At 38.9% G+C, this 22,929-nt stretch overlaps 1 protein-coding gene across 5 annotated transcripts in view; it reads right to left on the bottom strand.

Moving 5' to 3' along the window:
• Nucleotides 1-22,929, bottom strand: part of LOC117951686 (ecto-NOX disulfide-thiol exchanger 2-like) — a 157,183-nt gene that overhangs the window by 25,442 nt on the left and 108,812 nt on the right. For all 5 annotated transcript variants that reach the window (XM_034883508.1, XM_034883510.1, XM_034883506.1 and 2 more), the window contains 5 exons: nt 22,234-22,389; nt 13,843-14,049; nt 10,427-10,660; nt 6,448-6,660; nt 1,449-1,555 (listed from right to left, as the gene is read on the bottom strand). In XM_034883508.1, the coding sequence (XP_034739399.1) occupies nt 1,449-1,555; nt 6,448-6,660; nt 10,427-10,660; nt 13,843-14,049; nt 22,234-22,389 (917 nt within the window). The remainder of the gene's footprint in view (nt 1-1,448; nt 1,556-6,447; nt 6,661-10,426; nt 10,661-13,842; nt 14,050-22,233; nt 22,390-22,929) is intronic.

Here is a 22,929-nt window from a genome sequence, read left to right as displayed (position 1 = left end):
GCTCCGCCTAACAGCAAATCAATATTTGTGGGTTAAAGTGGAAAGTGTGATTAATGTATCAACACTCTAATGTGGACAGCTCCCAGCAGCGGTTCTGAATGCTTTTTAATGTCATAGATATATTTCTGGACACATATTAACATTTTCATAATTCAGCAGGGGACGGAGAAGAATAAACCCTATTCTCTTTTTGATACGACAAGCTGTCGTCTGTGGATATAACACATTATACACAGTATTTCTGTATGTGCATGAAACTGCGTGTGTGTGTTTGTGTGATATGTCTGGTTGTTGATTACACCTCTTACTCAACGCTTTCTACACTCAGGCATTAAGAGACTTTTAGCAGATCCAAACTTCACCCATCAGATTTATTCCTAATGCTGCACTCTCTATTAAATACAACACAGGCTCCATTAAACACAAATCTTCACCATAATTGACATGGCATTTGTCTGACAGTAAATAATAATGCAAACAAAACAAAGCCCTGTCAGTTTCTGAAAAAATTAAGATTAGATAACATAATTTCTGGGCCAAAACAAAACATGGTGAGACAGTTTAAAGCAGCAGAGAGCCATCAAAGCAACCTATACCTGCTATTAACATGCAGTCTATTATCTGGATAATATCATCTGACCGTGGGGGCTTTTTTTTTTTTTTTTTTAATCACCAGACCAAGCCAAGCTCAATAGATTTGAGATTGAGCATTGGTCTGGGGAGTCTGCTCTGTATTTTCTTTGCAAGAGGCATGACCAAAGGGCATAGTTCAAGTGACTCTGTATGCAATTGAAAAGTCCTTCAACCAATCAGACCAAAAAAACGTAACAGGTGACGTAAAAGCAACAGCGGCATCAATTATTTGTTGCGGTGACCGCTGCTTGGTAGCTTCTCTATTGTCATTGTGTTAAACCAGCCAATAGTGCGCCAGGCACATAAACCAGTTTGTGATTGGTTCTCGCAAAAGTGTGAACTGAAGCAGGAGAATTAAACGTGCAGGTTTCTAGACCGAGGTGCAGGGTAAAATCAAATTGCCGGCAGAGTGGGCGGGGTTTACCCAGTCAAATTTGACCCAACAACAACATGAGGGTTAAAGCCTCTAAACACCCACAAAGTTGTTTTCAGTTATTCTGGCGGGCTAGACTCTGCGCATGTTAAATGTGGATCAGAGCTCAGATGAGAACCTGCTGCATGCTCTGGGTGACACACTAGGTAAGGCTAAAAACACATCTCTTCTGTTTTGCTTATTTAAAACTAATGCATGTGCACTTGGCTGGAGAGTTTGCACCTTCAGGGTTGAAAGCACTTAATTAGAAGTCAGTTTGGAAATAAGCATCAGCTAAATGACCTGGAATATATTAAGTTAATGTAATGTAACATATAATGCAAGATATCCAGGTGCCCCGGAAGTTAATATCAGGTTTAAATGTGGTTACTAAAATACCAACCTCAACCTGCGTGCGCCACATGTCCAGGTTCTTTCGCTGAGCTTTGGAGAAATGGTCCCATGCCTTTTGTTTGGAAGCAGCTTGGAATACAGACACTATCTGTTCAACTGTGGTGAGGAGGAAATGTGTAGAAGCAGAGAAAGGGCAAAAGAAAGAGAAAGAAAGAGGTAAAGAGAAACAATGAAGTCAGCTGGCAGTTTTTTTTTTCTTCTTTCTTCTCATTTTTGGACAAAAGATGGGGAATAATTAAATGTACTGTTTGTCCACATAAAATCAGAAACTACGTTGTGTGTGCTTTTGATATTATTACAAAATTCACACATTGGTGCGTATGATCAAGAACTCTTGGCTGTGAAGAAACCTTGTGCAGGATTCTTCGGTTCTTCAAAGTTTAATGTTATATAATTCATAGAAGAGTGAAGTATCATTGCAAGGAGAAAAGAAGCAAACATGTATCTCTGTGTTGTGTTTCCGTACCATCTTTACACATAAAGACATCCAATTCTCTATAATTAATACGCTGTCCAACAGATTTCTACAGTGCACTTATCTTAAAAATTGTGTGATTATTCGAAACACAGAAATTATTGTTTTCTTAAGAAATTGAGAATTAGTAGGGCCCATGAAAGATCCCTATAGTTGTTTTTTTTTAAATGCTGAGAGCTAAAACTGGCTACTTTCCTTGAAATTGAAACTATTTTATTGGAAAAAAAGAGAGATGATGAACCATTATGTTTTAAATGGTGAGAGAAGCATTACCAAATGATTTCTACACAAATTTCTAAACATTGTGTACTATAACTTGATGAGACCATCAATGAACACATTAGCAGCATCTACTGTCCCTGAAACTGCATTTTACATTTAGTTTCAGGGCCAGTAGCTGAGAAGAGAAAAGGAGAATTTGAAGTTCTACAGTTTAAAGAGAGTCTGAAATTCAAACAAGAATGTGGTTCTTTAAAGACAAATTACATGAAAGCTTACAAAGTTTCTGGCAGTTGCAGATGGTAGGTTGACTCAAACTCAAATAAAAAGAACAACAAAACACTTCCATCGTGTTACTTGTCTTCCCTAAAGCAAAGGAGAAAACTTGTCACAAAAGTAGCAAAACTCTTTGTGTGACACAAAGCAACAGTTCTTTTAGGAGATCGGATTCTGATTTTGAGTCATTTGAGATTAAGGACACAATGTACTAACTGTTGAACCGTCAACTATTAAATGGTATTGCAATTGGGAGCCATGTGGAGTATCAGTCATCTCTTCACTGTAACAATTCTCACAGAGGCAAAAGTAGTATTAATGAGTATTAATAATCCATTTATTCCAGGATTGATTCAGTTTCATTGGTCAATGGGGAATGGCGGACCAGTACAGTATTAATATTACTGCACTTTGTCAATAATATTGTTGATTTTACATTTTCTTGACAGCATGAGGTGTCAAAAAGGTGTCTGCAACGGCTGAAGACACAATGAAAATGAAAGGAGGTTGTTACGCTTTAGAAGCAACATAAACCAATGTTAGAATCAAGTTAAAATACAAGTTTCAAATGCTTTGATTTAATCAACAAATCCTAGGATGTTTTAATGTACAAGGACAGATTTATCAATTGCTAAGTACATACAGTCTTTGTTGATGTTTACAAAGCTTATAGGGTACGAGAACACAAGGAGGATTCGCTCAGGAAAATCTTCCATTTTATAAATTACATTTGACAAAAGTACTTTACTATGACTCTTGGCTAGTTGTAAGAGGCTAGTAAACACTATGTCACCTGGAGAAGACATCAATAAAACCATTTTCATATGAGAACTTTAAGCGGCCAAAACTTTGGCAAAAGATACAAAATTCCAACTGCAACAAATTAAACATATTTCCCAGTGTCCCAGTGTATACAGTACTAGCACCCGACCCTACTGGTGAGAAGTGCCTTGTCAGACAACAGAGGAAGAGGATGCTTTAACTGGGCTTTTCCTACTCCTCTCTGGATGCACTGAATCATCAAACAATCTCTCTGGTGAGAGGGAAGCACACAGGAGACCTCCCCTATTTTTTTGATAGAAGGCAGTCGAGCTTAGCAAGATATGTCAGAAACTAGCTGCGGTTAAGGCCACGACACAGCCTGTGGTAGTAGTAATACTTCTGGTCAGGTTTTTCCTTTTTTCTTGCTTACATGGCCAAAACAATAAGGTCTCGTATTCCCTGACCAGTTAGCAGAACAGGTGCGAAATAGGAAGTCAGCACTTTATCAAATGGAAGAATGCCTCAGAAGAAGTGGCAGGTCTGGGACTATCTAATAGTGGTGCCAATATATAGAACTCCTTTGATGGATAATGCTTGCGTGCTGTGATTTTGGGACAGGAAATGATGTAACCAAGTAATAGTGTGAATCCAACTCAGCCTACCTGTTAAGATTGTGTGATGTAGGTGGTATAACACATTATAAGGAAGGTGTGCAACATCTGCACAAAGCAAGTCTCTAACACAGGGTGTAATGACTGCTATACATAGTAATACATTCAGTAAATTATACAATAGTACACAACTCTGGTTGGTTACTGGATGTGGCTGCTCTTTGGTTGTGCCATGGCTATGTCACATTTTCACAGCTAATCAAGAAAAAAAATCAAGAAATAAATTAAAACAGCGACAATGTCAAGAGTTTTGTTAAGGTGACAGAAGTGATAATGTGAAAATTATAATATGTCCTTGGATGGCAGCCTTTGACAAAAGCAGAGCCTGGTAAATATGGATGTGTCTTTTGTTCACAGGTGTGGTGAATACAACTGCCTCATGGGAGACCAATCTCAGTTTTTGCATTTGCATGGCTAGAACTACGGCGAGCGAAAGACAAACTCATGAATAGAAACAAGTGTTTGTATGGATTATTGTGTTGGATGTGGATGGCCTTTAATGAAAGAGAAACACAAGAAGAAAAAGAGTGAAGGAGACTGACAGAGAGAAAAAGAGCTATCAAGCTATCTAGGGAGAAGACGCCCCTATTCTTCATACCACAACACCTGACCTAAATTAATCGCTGAATTAATCTGACGCGTGAGTGGCAACAATTCATTTTACAACTGTCATCAGCAGGCATATAATCTGCCTCAAGTTTATTTAGTTTTAGTAAGCCTTTACTAGTTTAATATGTCATGGATCATGTGTCCTGCAAAAAAAAGTATTGTAATATCATTAATGTAGTAATATCATTAGGTATTGCTCGCTGTGTGTGTGTGTGTGTTAGAGAGAGTGAGTGAGTAAGTGAGAGAGCGCGAGAGAGAGAGAGAGAGAATGATGCTAAGTGTACGTGTGAAAATATGTGGGTTACAGCGTATTTATGTCATGGTATTACTCGCTGGGTACTTAAGCATTTGAAATGCTGTGTACAGAGCGGTGACCTGTGATAAAACGGCAGACTGCAGAATGTTATGGGAATTACTGCAGCGTAGTGTGGTCGATTGCATCTGTTACCCAGGTATATCAATAACTGAATGGTAAATTCTTTAGGATGGTGCGCTATTCTCCGGGGGCTGTGACATAAGGTAAATTGGTTACAGAGTGCATGTATGTGTGATTGAATGGGACACACTCAATTAGCCCGCATGCTCCTTTACCTTTAAACCCACTTCCTGTTTCTATGTGAAGACACAATTTTGCCTTCATCACAAGTCAATTAGGAACAAAAGCAACATTTCTAAATACAGTGTACAAACGGTTCATAGCAAGCAAGTCATATTTCTGGAGTTAGATTGGAGGTATGCAAATATCAAATAGTTGCAATGGTTGTGCAATAATTGCATCTCCTGTTGTGGTACAGCAATTAGGTTCTCTTTGCGATTTTAAATTATTTGCTAATTTTTTTAACGCAGTTTGAAAATTGGAACTCCCAGTACTCATGACTCAGTTAAACATCGGTCTCCTGTTGACCCAAAACAACAATTCTTGCCTTCTTAAGGGAGAGTTTCGGTCGATTTCAACACGTACAGTCATTCTATTGTTTGGAAATTTTGAGAGCTGTCAAACTGAAACCACTGCTGAAAAACTAAACCAATCGGTGCTGCCTACCCCGTGTTATCCTCCTGCTAACGTTAGCACCCAACAGGCTAAAACGGGGCAAGTTTTAAACGTGCTTTTAAATGTGTGTTGTTGTTTTTTTGAGGAGGATAACACGGTGTAGGCAGCACCGCATCGTTTTTCTCTGACAGCACTCCAAATTTACAAACAACAGAGCTATGTGTTGAAATCAACCAGAATTCTTCTTTAACTGGACACCTGTGAGTTTTAGATTTAAACACAAAAATGTGCGACTTTAAAATCCCTTCTTAAAAGTCCCTTCATCCAAATGTTGTGTTATGATGTGTTTTTATTCATGTTCCTGTTTATATATTAAAAACACAAACCTCAGTTGCTTCTCTCCTACACTAGAAACATTGCCTTACACTATTAATCTTGTCCAATATGCAGAATAAAGATAGCACTGATACTTTAGTAACATTAGCTTGCACTTGTTTTGGAACCTGATATCTGATGTAAGCAATGAAATAGAGCCAAAATAACGTAAAACTATTATTACACTGGAAGTAACTCTCACAGACGCTAATTTCGCGTTCAACCACCTTAGGAGATAAAACGCACTCGAAATGGTAGGGGGTAGAAAGTAGTATTCAGTCGGTTGTCATATACAATTTCAAAGCTAGATGGGAAAAAAATCTTACACAATGTAGCTTTAAGATAATGCTTTTTTGGTTTAAAGAAATTGAATTGTTTGCTGGTAAATGTGTGTGGGAACCACAAAAGAGAATGTAAATGAGAGTTGCATTGCCCTGCCTATGCTGCGTTACATTTAAATATGTGAAAAGTTAAAAACATTTGAGATATAATTCATTTTCTACAAAGGTATATTTTACAACTATGGTAAATTAATTGTACGATAAACATGAAGCTTCTGACCTGTGCTATCCTAAAACTACATATACATGCACTGTATGAGAGGACTCACATTGAGTCAATATGGAGGCCATTGCAGTCTTGAACTTGTCTTTGGCCTCCTCCACCTCCTTCTCATGCTGACTCTTCTCGCTCATCAGCCGGCGGATGTGGCTGTTGGATGACTGGATCATGGAGTAAAAGTTGTTGGCGTTCCTGCGGTTGACTTCACCTCGTTCCAGCCAGGTCGAGAGCACACGCACTGCTTCAGGAAACTTATTATCATCTGGAAAAGAAAAGAGGAGACAAGGTGGAGAGAGCAAGAGTCTAGGTCAATCTTAGAAAATGTCCATCTGGGCAGTAGTGAAAAGGAAAATAGTCTATCTATAAAGTGCTGCCTTTATAAACTCTGTCATTTGACCAAGATAGAAGGAAAAAAATAAAAAAGTGTGATGCAAAACCATTTTAACAGTGTTGATTTTTTTATTGCTAGATTACCGTTCTTTTTGAGCTAGCAAACGAAAAAACGTTTTTATCACATGCTGTTGCAACAACTAGTAACGTTAGGAAAACCCCACAGCGGATCTAGCTAGACTGGAAACAAAACAACAGGCACGCCACACACACCTGTTTGGGCTCGAGAGCCGGGCAAAGAGTAGTAACGTTATGTTTTGAGTGGATGTCGAGTGCGAGACGCCGAAATGGATGCCAATATGATTCTGAATGGCAAGTTTACTTTTAAAAAGAGACCAAATGGTACCATTGACAAGACAAAGGGGATCTGTGTGTTTTGTCGTTGTGAACTGAGCTATCATCACAGCACGTCCAGTCTGAAATACCACTTGATGGCCAAGCATACAGTTGATGCGAATTCTACGTCCCCTCGTCCAAGTATGTTTTTCACCCTTTTATCGATGGACAGTGTTACATTGTGTGAGAGATTATTTGCTCCAAGTGAGAATGTTACATGTGAAACACTACAGTAGCCTATATATCAATGTTGTTATCAATAAAAAATAAAAAAAAACATTTGCACAAGCAAACTGATTCACTTCTCCATGTCTATAAGAGCATTAAAACGAGAAAAAATAATTGGATGAAAAGAAATCAAGAGACGTTTAGAATAGATCAAAATGTGTGATTAATTGCGAGTTAACTATGACATTAATATGATTAATCGTGATTAAACATTTCAATCGTTTGACAGCACTAGTAAAAATCAATAGCACAGAAGTACAAAAACAAAACAGCCCCTGCCAAACTAAAGTTTAGTCTAGCCAGAAAGAGCCTGGCCAAATTTACTCTGCAACCATTTGAAAATCAACAACAACAACCCAAATAAGGAACATATTTCACAATGTACGTACAGCAAAATTATTTCACAAAAGGCAAGAGCAAAAATCATCTCAGCTGCTGGCATTTAATGTAATTAATGTTTATGATTTCCATATATGTAAAAGCTGTCTTGACAAAATCTATTTGTGTGCTGGGTTATCTCCAGGTCACACGCAGGAGTACTTGGGAAAAAAGAATGAAGGGGACATGAACATGATGAGATGAAAATAACTTCCAAAACTTGCTGTCATTTTGGGATAAAAGGAACAGAGCGGATTAAAAAAGATTAAGGAGAAAAACGATCCCATCTATACACTCAACATAAAATATCAGGAGGTTAAATAAGAAGAACAGTGTCAGGGTGAAATAAATCAGCTCCTGTCTTTCCTATAAATATCTTTGGTAATCAACCCTCGCCAAATGTCTAGAGAAAAGTTGAGCACAGGTTTATATAGCTGCTGTTTAAAAAAACTCCGGTTGTTTAGCAGTACTCCTTCTTTGTCTGGTGAATAATCAGATGATGTCAGGATACTTTATGGATTTCTATTGTTGTTATTCCACTGTGGTTGTCCTGTCCTCTGCTGCCTCGCTGGGCTGCTCACAAGTCAGAGGAGCATTGGAGAGAATACGCACACACAGATGTCAGTATACAACACAATGCCTTAGACCTCCACAACACCCACACACGCACACACAAGGAAGGGTGCAAATGCCCCATGTACACACATAAACATCACTTAGTATTTTTACAGATTGAGCAGCTGGGGAGGTTTATATTTATTTCAGCCAGGTTCTGCAGATGCTCTCAATTTCTTTATGTCGCGCACGCACACACGCACACACACACAAACACACACAGTGCATGAATGATGATCTATCATAGCAACAGATATTGAATCAAGATGTTATCTCATGAATCCCTGAGGTGTTCCTGTTTGTTTATAGGCAAACTCTAGTCTCATAGTGTATGGCTCCCTGCTGCGGTATTATTAATAGACAATCTGGAGGAATATTAGTGGCATTCGATCATTGACAATGGCCAAAGGCCACATAGATTTATGTTTTCCCCTAATGAGTCTTAAGCTGAGGCATTTCGTGAGCATTAATAAACAAATTAAGAATTTATAAATAACACATTAGATAATGTGGTTTATGGTTTCTCAAAAAAAATCTTCTATGCATTAGTCAGAGCTCTTCTGACAAAAAAGATATGGCATAGTGCACAATAAACTTGCAGAAAACGATCCAGAACATAACAGTTTTACGAGATACTAAATGGCATCACGTGCCATTGACTAAACAACCCCAAGAAGCTTGGTGAACAGCTCTAAGAAAAAGACTAAATTTGTAAAACAACCCAAATGGTGCTGCATTTCAGCAAAAATATAATGTTCCTGTGAAATCATCCATTGACTTTTCTCAATTAATTTTGTTCTGCCATCCATTTTTTCTATTCTTATTCAGATTACAAAATATAATGTGAACGGAACAATCACATAAAAGTTGGTCCAGTGGCTAGAAAATAACAAGGATTGACCTTTCCTTAAAAGATCTGACATACAGATGAGAATGGTGGTTGTTAAGTGGTCAATTAGCAGATATGAATAAAAAGGCACGGCATCTACCCACCAAAAACTTATCAACATTCTAGATCTAGATGAGCTCTTGAGCTATTTTAGGTCAAGTCCTTTCCTCACTTTTATATAAGTAAAATGGGTAAGGAGGGTAAGGAGAACGGGAATGTCCCTGGGGATGAACAAGGAATATCTTGCCACAGATGTTTGATTACATTAAAAATTTAAATGGCTCAACAAGTTATTCTCACATCCTTAAAGCCCCTTCAGCCCACCCTCGGCTTAAATGTGCTCCAAACGCTGGTGGAAACTATACTCAACCACACAAGGTATTTCAATATTTCAAATTAAAGCTCCTTGCAGTCAAGGAATATGATTAAAAGGTATCAAGTAACTTTAAATTCTCAGTAGGATGCAGAAGTGTAAAAAATGCAAATGATTAAAAGTCTGAAGAAACTAAAAGGAACACTGAATATAAATTGATGTGTGTTTAGATTACAGCATAGTCTCTGCTGGCTCTAAATAAAGTTAGAATCAACTTAAACATGTTATCAGCCCTTTATTTATAAATTTCTACATTTGAATGTTATGCATCAGGTTACATTTGGAAATGATATATATTAAGTGTCAATATTTAAGTTAGTTAAATTATAGATTAATAGATGATTATGCAATTAGTCAAGCATCAGGTTAGCAGAGCAGCAGGCCAATGCTACTGTACACAAGATGCCTTCATCCACTGTATTGAGTTTAGGTTATCTGTGCTTTTGGCAGCGCTCTACACAGCCCAGTACATAATCACTGTTGTTAGGCACGTAATAAGAAGAATACAGATTGGTTTAGACAGCTGGATTGTTTAAAACAGAAGCCTAAACTGTTCCGTCAGATGCACATGAGACAGATACGGGAAAAAACACGGCTAAAACACTTCCTGCGAGTCTGAGTCTACAGCTATGTTAGGGGCTCTGTGAGTCTGTACATAGGCACAGCAACGCTTTGAGCTAAATGGTGATCTCTGCATGCTAACATACTTACAATCATAATGCTAACATGCTCATGTTTATTAGGTAAAATATTAAGAACATTCACCCTCTTAATTGATCTAGATCAACTGACTGACATGTTAGTCTACCATTGACCAACCTTTGATCTGGTCTCCCAGCTGGCTGCACTCGTGCTCTGAGTAATGAACGATGGGAGGAGGGGAGGGTGGCCGGAGGCGATCCTCCTCTACCTTGCGCCGGTGCCTCTCCTCTCTGGCCAACATGCGCTGGCGACACTCCCACTCATAGAGGTCGTCTCGGGCCTGGGCAAAGTCCACGTGGAGACGGCCGGAGTCTTTTTTGTCTGTGCTGGAGCCCAAACGAATACGGTAGCCTGTGGAGAGGAAGAGCGGTTTCTAGAGAACTAAGAAAATGTTCAGGTCTGGGGAAAAGATGTACTTTAGAGATGGAGAGAAAGCAGGACATGGAAGATAGCTGAGACATTGTATTGATTGGATGAGTGTGGGGGTGATTAGGATTCAGATGTACAGTAAATAGAGATAGGCACAGACAGAACAACCAAACACAGGCAGATATACACAGATAGGAAGACAGAAAGTTAAATTTACACACACAAACATCACAAACGCACATATGTAAACAAACGTGTATTTGACAAGGTTAAATTGATCAACTTGTCCTCATATTCCTTCAGATTGAAAGGACTAACCTAATCTTTACATCCTCTTTGTTCTCAGCTTTTGTCCTGTTACTGCAGCTAGACTCCAAGTGTATAGACCAATACGTAGAAAGATAAAAGCAGAGAGAGTCACTTGAGATATTACCACGAATGTGAAAGACTAATTACAGTGATAGACCTGGATCACCTCACTGCCTCCCACCTGACACTCAAAGCTTATTCCACTGCCTGAGTGTGGGTGTAAAGAGTTTTGTTAATTGATTGGTCTGAATGATCTGTGAGAGGATGGGGTGTTTACAGTACTCACAGATAGAAGAGCAAGCTCAGAAAGCCCTTGGCCAACTTTTTCTCCAAAAACACATTAACGTAAACTCTCTTCGGTGAAAAGTTGAGATAAAGTTGGACGTTGGTGTGAGCAGAAGAAAGATATGAGTGTGAGTTTGGGGTTGTTTCTCGAGTCTGCTCTCCCTGCTTAAGGCTCTGGGTTTGCTTGAATATTTCATATAGGGAGACCTCATTGTTTCGAGGCAACTGTGAGTATAAGGGTTTCGGGAGAAGAGGACAGAGTGTTACGGAAAGTAGTATTTATGACAAAGCTACACAATTCTGTCATCTGGCTAATATATATCTCCAGACTTACTGCACAGAAGAGGTGGATGAAATCACACACAGGCACACCTACACACACGCGTAAATAATGCAGAGGGTATTATTGCAGTGGCTGGTCTTTTAAATTAGCTTTGTGAAGATGGAATATATGGTCTGCAATTCACAAAAAGAGATTTAAGGCATCTGTGCAGGAGAAGCTGCTAGATAAAATCCTATAATAAAAAAAAGGCTGGAAGTCTAGTAAAAACACTGTCTAACTAACTCTTAGTAACTATGTTATAGATATATTTTGACGTCAGGGATTCACTGGCTATAGAATAATGATGACTCTGATTCTCAGTGCGTGTATATGTGGTTGTAGGGCTAGAAACTGTTATTATTCAATATAAAACGGTGTGTTCAGACTGACAGCTATACAAATTTTAGAAGCTGTAGAAACCGCTCTGGAAAGTTTTGACAAATTGTGAGTGAGATGGATCCATGCAAGTTTCAACTTGAGCAAAAGGATTCTGCTTATGCCAAGCTTTTATGACTCTATTTATTAAACATTTAAAGCCAGGTGGAAAAAGGAGAGGGCTGTAGAAAAATAACTGAAAGACTTGGGGTCTCATTTACAAATGTGGTTTATGCACAAAACGGGGCTGAAAATGTGCGTACCCTAAAGTTTGTGATTAATGGAGAAAAAAAACTTGAGGGAAGAAGTGCGGTCCTCCACGCAAACTCTGATCCGTGTGTACGCACATTTTGGAGATAATGGGAATTGGTGACGCAGAGGGTGGGGAGGTGAACGGATGTCAGACTGCTTGAAAGTAAATGTGGGAATAATGATTACTCGTAATATTTCCAAGTATTGAAAGCAGTCGTCTCCTTCCCAGTAACACATCCAGCAAAACTATCTCCGCTGTGAAACTTCTGCTCATTGCAAACTCTGTTCTCCATAACAGAAAATAAAAGACTGTAAATACAGCAATTACACAAGAGCAGTCTCATATTCTGTAATGAGACAAGGTGAATTAGAGTTAAACTGGATGTAACCTGAGTTCTACGCATAGTGCACTTGCTCTATTTCACAGAGTAAATGTAAGAAAGTAAACACTTACTGTGTGTTACTGTGGGGAATATAATTAAAGCATAAGATGATCTGGTCATGTATGATACATGTGTTAAGTGCTGCAGTGGTAGTACCGATAGGTTTAATTGGCAAGTATAAACCCAGCTACTAAAAGTTACACACATGCACAGCTCCCTGGTGGTATTTAGGGAGAGGCAAACATTTTTTTTCGATGAACGTCACAATCACAGCCATGCTTCTCTGACCTTTACACCATCACTGCCCTAATTTAACTGAACATCTGTTGAGAGAGAATCTTTTACATTTGCAATGAAGGGTAAAAAGGATTTTGACCTGTTAAATTGCAGCCAACTTATTTAATTTACACAATGGAGGATTGATGCCCCAAGTGCAGTACAAAAACATATTAGCATCAGAAAAAACTGTTTATAAGACAATACTGAACAGAATAAAAAGACAAAACTGCAGCTGTATATTTTTTCAGCTGTAAGTTTGCATGATCAGTAATTTCCAAATCTATGACAAGAGGTCATCCAAATCTATGACAAGAGTCATTATCCTTTTTTTTTTTACAAAAAAATGATAATGACTATAGATGGAGTCCAATAATTTAGTCTCACACTACTCTTTTGTTCCTCAACTAGATATCAAGTGTTGTTCACTTCCAAACAGTTTATATGGAGTGGCGCAAACTTTCCATCTCTTCATCCATCCTCCTATCTATTTATCCAACTGTCAAATGGTCCCAAGAGAATGTGTGAGGCTGGAGAATTGTAGTGCTGAATGATGGATATTAGCCCTTTGATTTCCATCAGAGTAAAGGTTAACAGCTCATCATTCTTCCTCCACCTGAGGTGAAGGAATGCCAGGGCCCTGATGGCAGTGGACTGACAATACAAGCGGTCCCTACAGATTTAATATTGTCCAGGTAGGTAAGAAAGAAAGCTGTTATCCTCTGACCTTTAAGCCCAATGTAAACCAATACATACCTAAAAACAAGGTTGGACATTTGTTGGGTTTTCTGTTACACAGCAGTGAGGACTGGGCACAAAAGCAACAAACTATATGTGTGCAGATGGCTAACCAGATGAAAAACTTTCCGTCTCTAAAAAGACAATCAAATCAATCATGATTTACCTCCTTACATGAGTACCTGGAAACTCGGGTCACTGGTTTTAGAGTGAAGGTATCTTACCAGAGAGGAGGAGAGCCTTGTCCACAGTGAACTCTTCAGCAAATCGGATATGGCAGAAGTTTTTCTTGCTCCTTCTGATAGCAGCAATATCCCCACACTGTCCAAAGACCTCCACGATCAGCTGCTCAGTTGCGTTCTCAGGCAAACCGCCAACAAACACCGTCTTACACCCAGGAGGGCGTTCCCTTGTTGCCGGAGGCGGAAGGACTGTCAAACATGGAGAAGGAAAGACAAGAGACAATATTATTTCAACTGAAGGTGAAACTGTAGTCCCAGCCTCACACAACATAAATGTAACAGGAAATTCATCAAAAGAATTCAGATTATAGTTGATTGATTGGCACTTAATTATTGAAGCTACAACATCAGTTTTAATAATGAAAGATATCGGAATGCATGAGGATTATTCTGAGTAATGCCATACTGTATAGATTCAGTCCAGCTGAGTGGCCTGGGTTTGCTTAGCAGTGCTTTCCAATAAGTCAATTGTTTTTTCTTTGGAATGTATTTCATGCATTTGACAATGTGCCTTCAAAGATAGGTTGTGACATGATTTAAAATGGTTCTTCCATCAATTGAACCATCAACAAATAAAAAAAATGTAGTGCTTACAGTCAAACTGCCTTAACTGCTTCAATGTTTCAACTAATATTTTAGCAGCTTTTCTAGTTCAATGTAAACTCTAAAATAGCTGGATTCAAAAGGGAAAAAAGACTAATGAAACATATAAAAACATTTAGTATGAGGCCGAAAAAGCAAATCATGAATAAGTCTTGTTTCGCCCTCAGCCGCAACATCAGCCGTGTTCATTATATAAACAGTACAGTAAGACTGCAAAATGGCCATCAAATGCATAAAACTGAGTGCTTTAAAATTACCCTATAATTAATATCTTTTCTCTTCCTCTGCTTCCAGAAACATGTGCCCATTATACATAGGCTACTGTAACAGTGTAACATGGCCATCCTATGCATTGAACTAAGTACTTTAAAATTACTCTATATTTAAGCGAAATTATGAAAATGAAAACTGGATGATTAAAATTCTTTCTCTGAGAGTGCTAATTTAGTTCCAAATCTTTTCCTACCTTCTAATGAAATGATTTGAGGCAGAGCATTCTGATGTGAGAAACCAATCAAACTAATCTAAAAAGTTGCCATAGACAATCAGGTATGAATGAAGAGTAGAAGGCCCCCCATTTACCATCCTTCCTTAACACAGTTGCTAGTATGCAGGGAGGACATGGAGGATTAAAAAAACATGATGGACTCTTCAGAAGAGGTAATTTTTTTCGGTTGAGCTTCTGCGTGGGAATGTCACCGGACGCCACAATCTTCTAAAACATAGCCATACTGAGAAATACAGACGAAGTTGTGTGGAGCTGATAGTTTCAATATGCGATGTAGCAACTCATTTGGCAATGGCTTGAATGGAACAGATGTTTATTAATACCAAAAAGTTCTGCACTAAAGCTTTAAATGACTACGTATTATTTGGCCAAGAGGTTAATTAGAAAGACAGAAAAGCAGAGAAAGAAAAGAACATTGTGTGGGCTGTAATAGTTACATTATTAGTGGAACAGTTTGGTGACCTGCTTGCAATGGTATATCCAGTTAAAGAGAACATATGCGTAACATGGTGGGGGAGGGAGACAGTCTCAATGTTCAAGAAGAATCATTCAATCAAGGTTTATTGGTCACTTAAATTTGAAATTTGAAATGTAATCACATCAGCTCCTTCAACTTGTGCAATCCGCACAATGGCACTATGGCACTGCAATCCAGGATCCAGCCAGGTCTCTCCGAATGGACACCATAACACCATCTTAACATCCCGCTGGAAACTGACGCCACCCTGGAGAATTCCCCCCCTCATTGCAGCGTCAGTCTAGAAGTGTACACTGTAAAGAATAACCTGGCTGGCTATTAATCTGGCTAGTGGACTCCAAATCTGCACTTATTAAAAAAAACAGCAGGCTCTCTAATCATCTCTTATCACCTGCAACCTGTGGAATGCTAAGTCCCTGTTGTCAAACATCTTGAGACAAACACCTGTCTATATTCCTAGACAATATTGCAGTGTCTGTTCCAGTAGGGTGAAGGCTAACCTTTCAGCATGTAAGCCCCTGAAAGAAGGCCAATTATTGACACAACCAAGTCCCAGCTCACTGCAATAACGAGCCAGCAGGTCAGTAAAGTAAGCTACCCATTAAAGGGCAATGATGAGATGTTGAGTAGTGGAAATATGTCTCTATAACCATACAATGATGGGTATATAGCATTATAAGGGATTAAATGGAACAATATGCTTGAATAATTGTCATATTACAGAAATAATCACATCACGCCAATTCTAGCATGAAAATCAAATCCGTCTGGTCGGAGAGAGGTTGATCCTTTTGTGTCAATCGTTTGAAGCATGAAGGACGTTACGCACTGAACAAAGATAAATGTTGACTGATCTAATCTCAGAAAGATCCGGCTTTCCATGGATGATATGAGTGACTCGTTGAGTCTGCAAAAGGGAAACTAGGAAATTGATTGGTGCAAGCCCGTCTGGGCCATCTGGGCTTTATTGTTAGCACTGTTCTCTAACGTAGAACAGACGGCATGGAGCATAACTCAAGTTTGGTGTTACTATGGTTGACATCTTTAGTGTGCTCTCCTTTATATACATGTGATGGACATAATATTAGTAAAAAACTCTCAGTATAACACAATTCAACAGCAGCACAAACTGCAACCTCAAACATTACCATAAAGTTGAATTAATACCTCTCTAAAACAAACATTAACATTATAACCATCCTGAAGATATCATTTATTGCAGGGTATTGTATTAGACTGCAGTAGTCTTAGATAGGTGTGCCTCATAAACTGACAAATGAAGAGTGGTCCGAAGTAATAAAAAAAAGAAAGCAGAGTTTATTAGTCTGGTTCAGTGAACTGAGCAACACCTGTGAAAGCAACCTGACCAAATGTCCCTTATTTAAACATTCAAATAAATTGCAGCTAAATGTTGTAGGCATAATATAACATTGGAAATAATATCCTGACATTACAGCAGCCATCAAAAATATAGTGACATTTGCTGTCTGACACACAGTACAAATTGGAGCCAGTAGTTATGGTGAAAGTACCTCAAGCAGAGCTGAAATGTAGGACTCATTCATGAACACTTGAGCTGCTGAAACCACTTTCCCATGGCTATAAAGCTGGGGCTTAAATCATACAACTTTCCATCAGTCATGTACTAAATTAGAAAAAAATGCAGTGTGCATTTCATTCAGTATTCAAAAGGTTGGACATGAAATTTTAAATTATGGGACCAAGAGGAGCAGTTTTCCAGTCCTGTAGCTTTAGTGCTGGACAGCCTGTAGCATAGTTATGGTAAAATACATCAAAGGTACTTTTTGGCTTTATCCTCCTCGAGTCACAGATTGTTCTGGCACATGGCCCAAATGCCGCTGTCCCCTGACCTTGGCGATGATGATGGCATTAAAATGGAACATGCACAGACTCACGGCTGCTCTCTCGCTCGCATACTCAAAGCCTGAAAACACACACACACACACACACACGTGCACACAAAGACACAGACAAACACACACCAATGCAAAGGCCAGCACCAAGATAATAGTTGCCTGGCATTTAATTTGCAGTCAGCTTAAACATGCTGATGCTGAAACATTACATGACTCAGCAGTAAATTGCAATTCCTGACAGAGTTCACTGATGAGCAAAGAGGATAATATAAAAGGACAACAAGGTAACAATCTGACAGTTAGCTGACATCCTTGATTTATAAAAGCCTGCTTTTAAAAACTAACATTTTTCCCTTGGACACAATAGAGATGTGACAGCATTACCAAATATTTGGCTTTGAAAGAAGGATGAAATCCATACTGAGGACTTTTAGAAATGTAAGCACGTAGACAGAATGGTTCTGAAGGCCATCTTTGGTCTTTTACTTGAGGGTAACTACAAACAGACAAAGTCTGACATCGATGAAAAAGTGATGGTAAAAGAAGAGCCGCAGGAACTGTTGACCACTAAAGACACTCAAACAGTAATTCCCTGAAGGAAATAAATGAAATGTAGGTCTTCAGTAATAAAGGGCCAAAGACCAAGATGGATTTGTGTTTGTGGTATAAAGTCATAAAGAATAAAAAGTTTAATCAAATTGTTTTCAAGTTGAAATCTCCAAACCCTGCATAGCAACAAAAACTGCGGCAACTGGAGAAAGTGCTTATGCCAGTGTGCTTTTACAAATATAACTGTATTAACTCTAAATAATATAATTCATATCACTGTCCAGACAAATCAACTATAGTGTATTTAAGCAGTCCAACTGTTTATAAATATTAAACAAGTGAAACAACAACAAAGTCATCAATTGTTGAAGTCATTAAAGCCAAATAACTGTGATGAGATTTTTCCGATTTTTAGTAGTATGTGTGCTTAAATTGTATGTATTTGTGCTTTGGACTGTTGGTTGGACACAACAAGCAAACTGAGGATGTCACTTTGGTCTCAAGGATTTTGTGATGGGTAATGTCTCCATCTCGGTAATGTCTGAGGTGGAATAGCTGGGGGTCCTGCTTCCTGTGATAGCTGCCATGTGCAACCTGCTGCCCTCTATCCTTATCATCTATACAAGCCCTCACTGAATTGCCTGCTGGACACACAACAAATACCTTAGGAAATATAGCACTGATTCACAATCAACCTCTAACATCACACACATTACATAAAGAGAGAAAACACACACTATTGAAAGCAATATTGCTGTTCACGTTTTCCATTTTCTTCCTGTTGTATACTTTTCCCCCCTGCACATGTCATACCGTATACAAATACTGTATGCTATTTTTTTTTAAAGAAAGAGCATGTCAGATTTTTTTTGCGACCCCATGTTTGGTCTCCTGTGGTGGCGTTTTATCATGCTGTGACCCCCTTAGTAGAACCCCAGAGGCTTCGATTACAGAGGAAACCTACCAGTGAGGCAAGAAATCTCCTCCATGGCATCCGCTCGGTTCTGGGTGAATGTCTTCCCATCTGTTACAATATATTGCTGCTTTGAATTCCTACCATGAAATGTTGTTATTTGGATGCCACTTTCCCTTCTTTCTTCGCAATATGTCTGCTACTAAGGTACAGTATGTTAACTGATTGTGTGCAAAGGATATGTCTTGGTCTATTGTAGAAGGCAATAGCGACGTGGCAATAGCAACGTGTTTCATGGGGGGGGAAGGTTATTTTTTCATAATGGGAGTAAATTGGCTTCCTCTGAATACTAACTTTATAACCCACTCTTGTCTATGGCTCACTTCTTACCTTAAAGATGACACAAAGGGAAGGAAATGAAAAATACGAGACATGCTGGAAAAGAAAAAGAATTAAACTGTGGCAGGAATCTCAAAGATGTGTGAAGATGCTGTTGTATAGAAGAGGGAGTAAAGGTTTAAAGTCAAAGTTTTTTCTATTTTAGCCAAAGTGCTTCACAAGTAGCATGTGTGCTTACATTTTGTGTTTATACGAAACCCATTGGAGATGGAGTCCTTAACTTTAGATGGTAAAGGCCAGAGGCGTAAATGCCATCTGTACCCATCTGCACACAGTATGAATCTCTAGTTATGATTCTTTCTACTAAAATCTCTTTAGATTCTCGGATATTTATTTTATTTTACACAATAAAAAGACTCAGAGGCTGAAGGCTTGAATTGGAGAAGAACAAAATTTCAATAACATAACTCTTATGGACTTAAGAGCAAGGCTAAGTTTGATTCGACAAAAAGGACAGAAAATGTGCAAACACAGTAAAGAATGTGACCCTAGGTCACACAATGTGTGTTTATTTCAGGTTCTTGTGTTGTAACGTTAAGTGTTACAACTCCTCATTCAGCCTCAGGATTACAATGAACTCTGTATAAAGGTGCACTGTTTTTAATCCCTGTGCTCATCTCTGATAACTAGCGTGTAAAGGCCTAAAGGTGTGGGGGCAAATATTCATCTATCTATCGTGTGTGAGGAATGTTTCTGTCTGCATTAAAGTGACAGTACTGCTTTATACTAAGGGTGAACTCTGAACTCAAACAAACTTAGTATCAAAGGCATCCTCCGCGCTGGTTGTAGAGAGGAGCTTCCACTCACAGGGACGTTCAGGGGTTATTTTTTTTTGTGCTGTTAATCCACAATGTTGGTGAAACAAACAGATGTCAAAAAATGAAATGATGAGGTAGTGATTAGAAAGAATGAATTAGTGATTAGAATATGTTCTGTAGGGCTTTATTCACAATGTCATTTAAGGCAAATGAGAAAGAGAGTTCCATAGATTATATCTGGCTTTTAAGAAGCTTGGACGACGATAAGATAACTCTCTGGTTGAACAACTGTGAATTAGTTTTACAATCAGACCTTCAATTATCTGGAAGATTTTCCACTTTTAATATATACATGTATAAAGTACCTATTTGCAAAACATGAATATATTGTAAGATAATAAGTTTCCATACAGATGAGGGATGTAAATTAAGACAACTGACAAATCAAGGAACTCCATAACATAGATGCAAAATACAACAAAGTCCACATCGCAATCAAGCAATCCTGTTAATGTCATTGTAACATTTGCAACAATGGCCCCAAAAAAACAGAGACATTAAAAGTTAAAATAACCTTAGTATAAATGATATAGAGAAATCTTCTCACAGCATATAGTGTCATATCATCTAATCCTATTTAGGTGCATTGCTATTAAAATACAAAATAATATATTTGCGCTGTATCTTGGCATACAGTGCAGTGGCATTTTATGAAAGGCTATAAGGGGGACTGGACTTGTTGACACAGAGGCAATGGCCCCAGTGGGAGCCATCTTAGAAACACCACTATAGTCTAGGAATGGTGTTCAGGTCCTATTCCTTTCCTCTGTTGCTCAGTTTTTTATAGTATTGGCTGTTTAACTTTTCTTGACCTGCTATTTTGTACGATCAACACATTTTCTCCTGGTTCAGATGGAGAGCTTGCTTGCTTTTTGCAATAATAAGAAAAGTTCTCCTTTTATTCCTTCAGAACAGAGTGTAAAGATTAACCCAATTACCATGAATCACCTATAATGGCCCACAGGGGAGAGTACTGTAGCTATAAGTAATAATGGCAATTTAACAATTTAATTATGAGAGCAGGGACTTTTTGCCCCTACATCCTGATATTTTGTGATGGTTCACAAGCCATAAGCCTTACCTTGTATGGCACCTCCCGATATCACAAGATTACTAGAGATCACGGGATCACATGTGCGGTGGAAATCCATCTTGTTTGATATCAAGTAATGTGTTTGTGTCCGAAATACCAGCTTAACGAATCAATCAGCATTTGGGGGGGAGCTACTGGCAGCTATGGGCGCGGTTAGGTGTGTGTGACGTGTAACTGTTTAGTAAAAAAGAAGGTGATAGACAGATGGTTCATCCAATAACCTGCCAGGTATATTTTGTGCTTGCACCTTTTTTACACAGTTTCCTGTGAAGGCTTCATAGATGGTTCTGTGTGAAACCATCTGGCGCATCTCAGTTAACCACAAGCCCCCATTCATTTCAGATCCTGATGCACAAACATGTCATGTGCATTTGTCCCGGCATGTGTGTGAAAAAGTGAGTGTGTGTTTTGACATATACTGTACATATGTAACAGTGAGAGCCTGCCAGAGACCTTTTATAGAGACCTTTGCGTAGTAGGCTGGAAGACTCAAAGGTTATCAAGTAATTACATGGATTTGACCCCTTAAACATGAGGTGAAAGAAGAAGAAATGCAGTATATGAAAGAAAAGAGCGAGGGGGAGAGCTATATATGTACATGGTACAGTAGAGCGAGCAGGTGAAGAGAGATTAGGAAAGAGATAGAGCAATAAGGTGAGTTGAGCTAAGAGGAGGACAGAGTCCATCACCTCTTTGGCCTGACATATTGAAGACAGCAGCACTGTGTAATATGTTCACAGAGGTCACTCTTCCAATTATAGATTCACAGTCATCACACAATTGCACGCCAGCGTGCACACACACACACACACCTCAACAGCTATTTAAATCCCCCTGGCCGTCCCTGGCCTCCTTCCTGATGAATGCAAATCATTTACACTCTGCTAGATACAGGTACTAAGAGGTATTAAAGGTGACATTAAGGAAAAATACTACCTTCTTCTTTTATGTCACACAATACCTGGCTGACTGATGAATAGGTGTCTATCCAGAGCCCGAGTGTGAAGTTATAGATAATTCACACAACTGCATCAATAAATAAAACATACTCCAGGCTAACTGATGACGGGTCAGCCTGTAGCGTTTCTGTGCTGCTTATTTCTGTTACGAAAGCGAGGACTTATATGAGACTTACTAGTGTTGGGAGGAAACAACGTGCAGCTTTTGCAGTGGATGATCTCTCTGACAACTGTTGCATCCTGGGAGAAGGGCAAGGGCGCCATTCCCAGGCCAGGTATCATGGGATTCATGGGGGTAATGCCAGTCATCAGCCCGAGACTGGGGTCAAAATCTGGAGTCAGGAGAGAAACATGGATGAGAATACATAGCAAGAAACACAGCAGCTGCTGGGGAAGCAGTGACACACATTAAGAATTTTGCTTTTGTTTCCTAACTGCTATATTCAATCACAGCTAACCTTTACTGTGACATCATTTGAGCACTCGCTGTTTTCATGTTCAACTTTACATTGTGTACTTCCTCCAGGAACATGGAGCAACACTTCTGTCAACAGTGGTGACACACAAGCAGTTTATAAATAACTGAATAAATCAGCCACTCATGCATAAATCATTTGACAAATAAATATGAATATTTAAACTATTTTTACTTATTCTCATTCTTTCTGTCTCTCTCTCACACACACACACACACAAACACAAACACACACACACACGCACACGCTCTTTATACCCCCCCCCCCCCCCCCCCCCCCCCCCCCCCCTCTTCTCCTCTTTAGTCTTTGAATGATGACCTGTAACATCACAAAGAAATATGAGAGAAAAACCAGAGACACTACTATATTCCCAAGCACTGATTTAGACTTCACCTG

Source organism: Etheostoma cragini, chromosome 10 (genome assembly GCF_013103735.1).
Source record: "Etheostoma cragini isolate CJK2018 chromosome 10, CSU_Ecrag_1.0, whole genome shotgun sequence".
Taxonomy (NCBI): Eukaryota; Metazoa; Chordata; class Actinopteri; order Perciformes; family Percidae; genus Etheostoma; species Etheostoma cragini.
The sequence above is the reverse complement of the archived record's forward strand: the minus strand, read 5'-3'. Positions and strand labels throughout refer to the sequence as shown.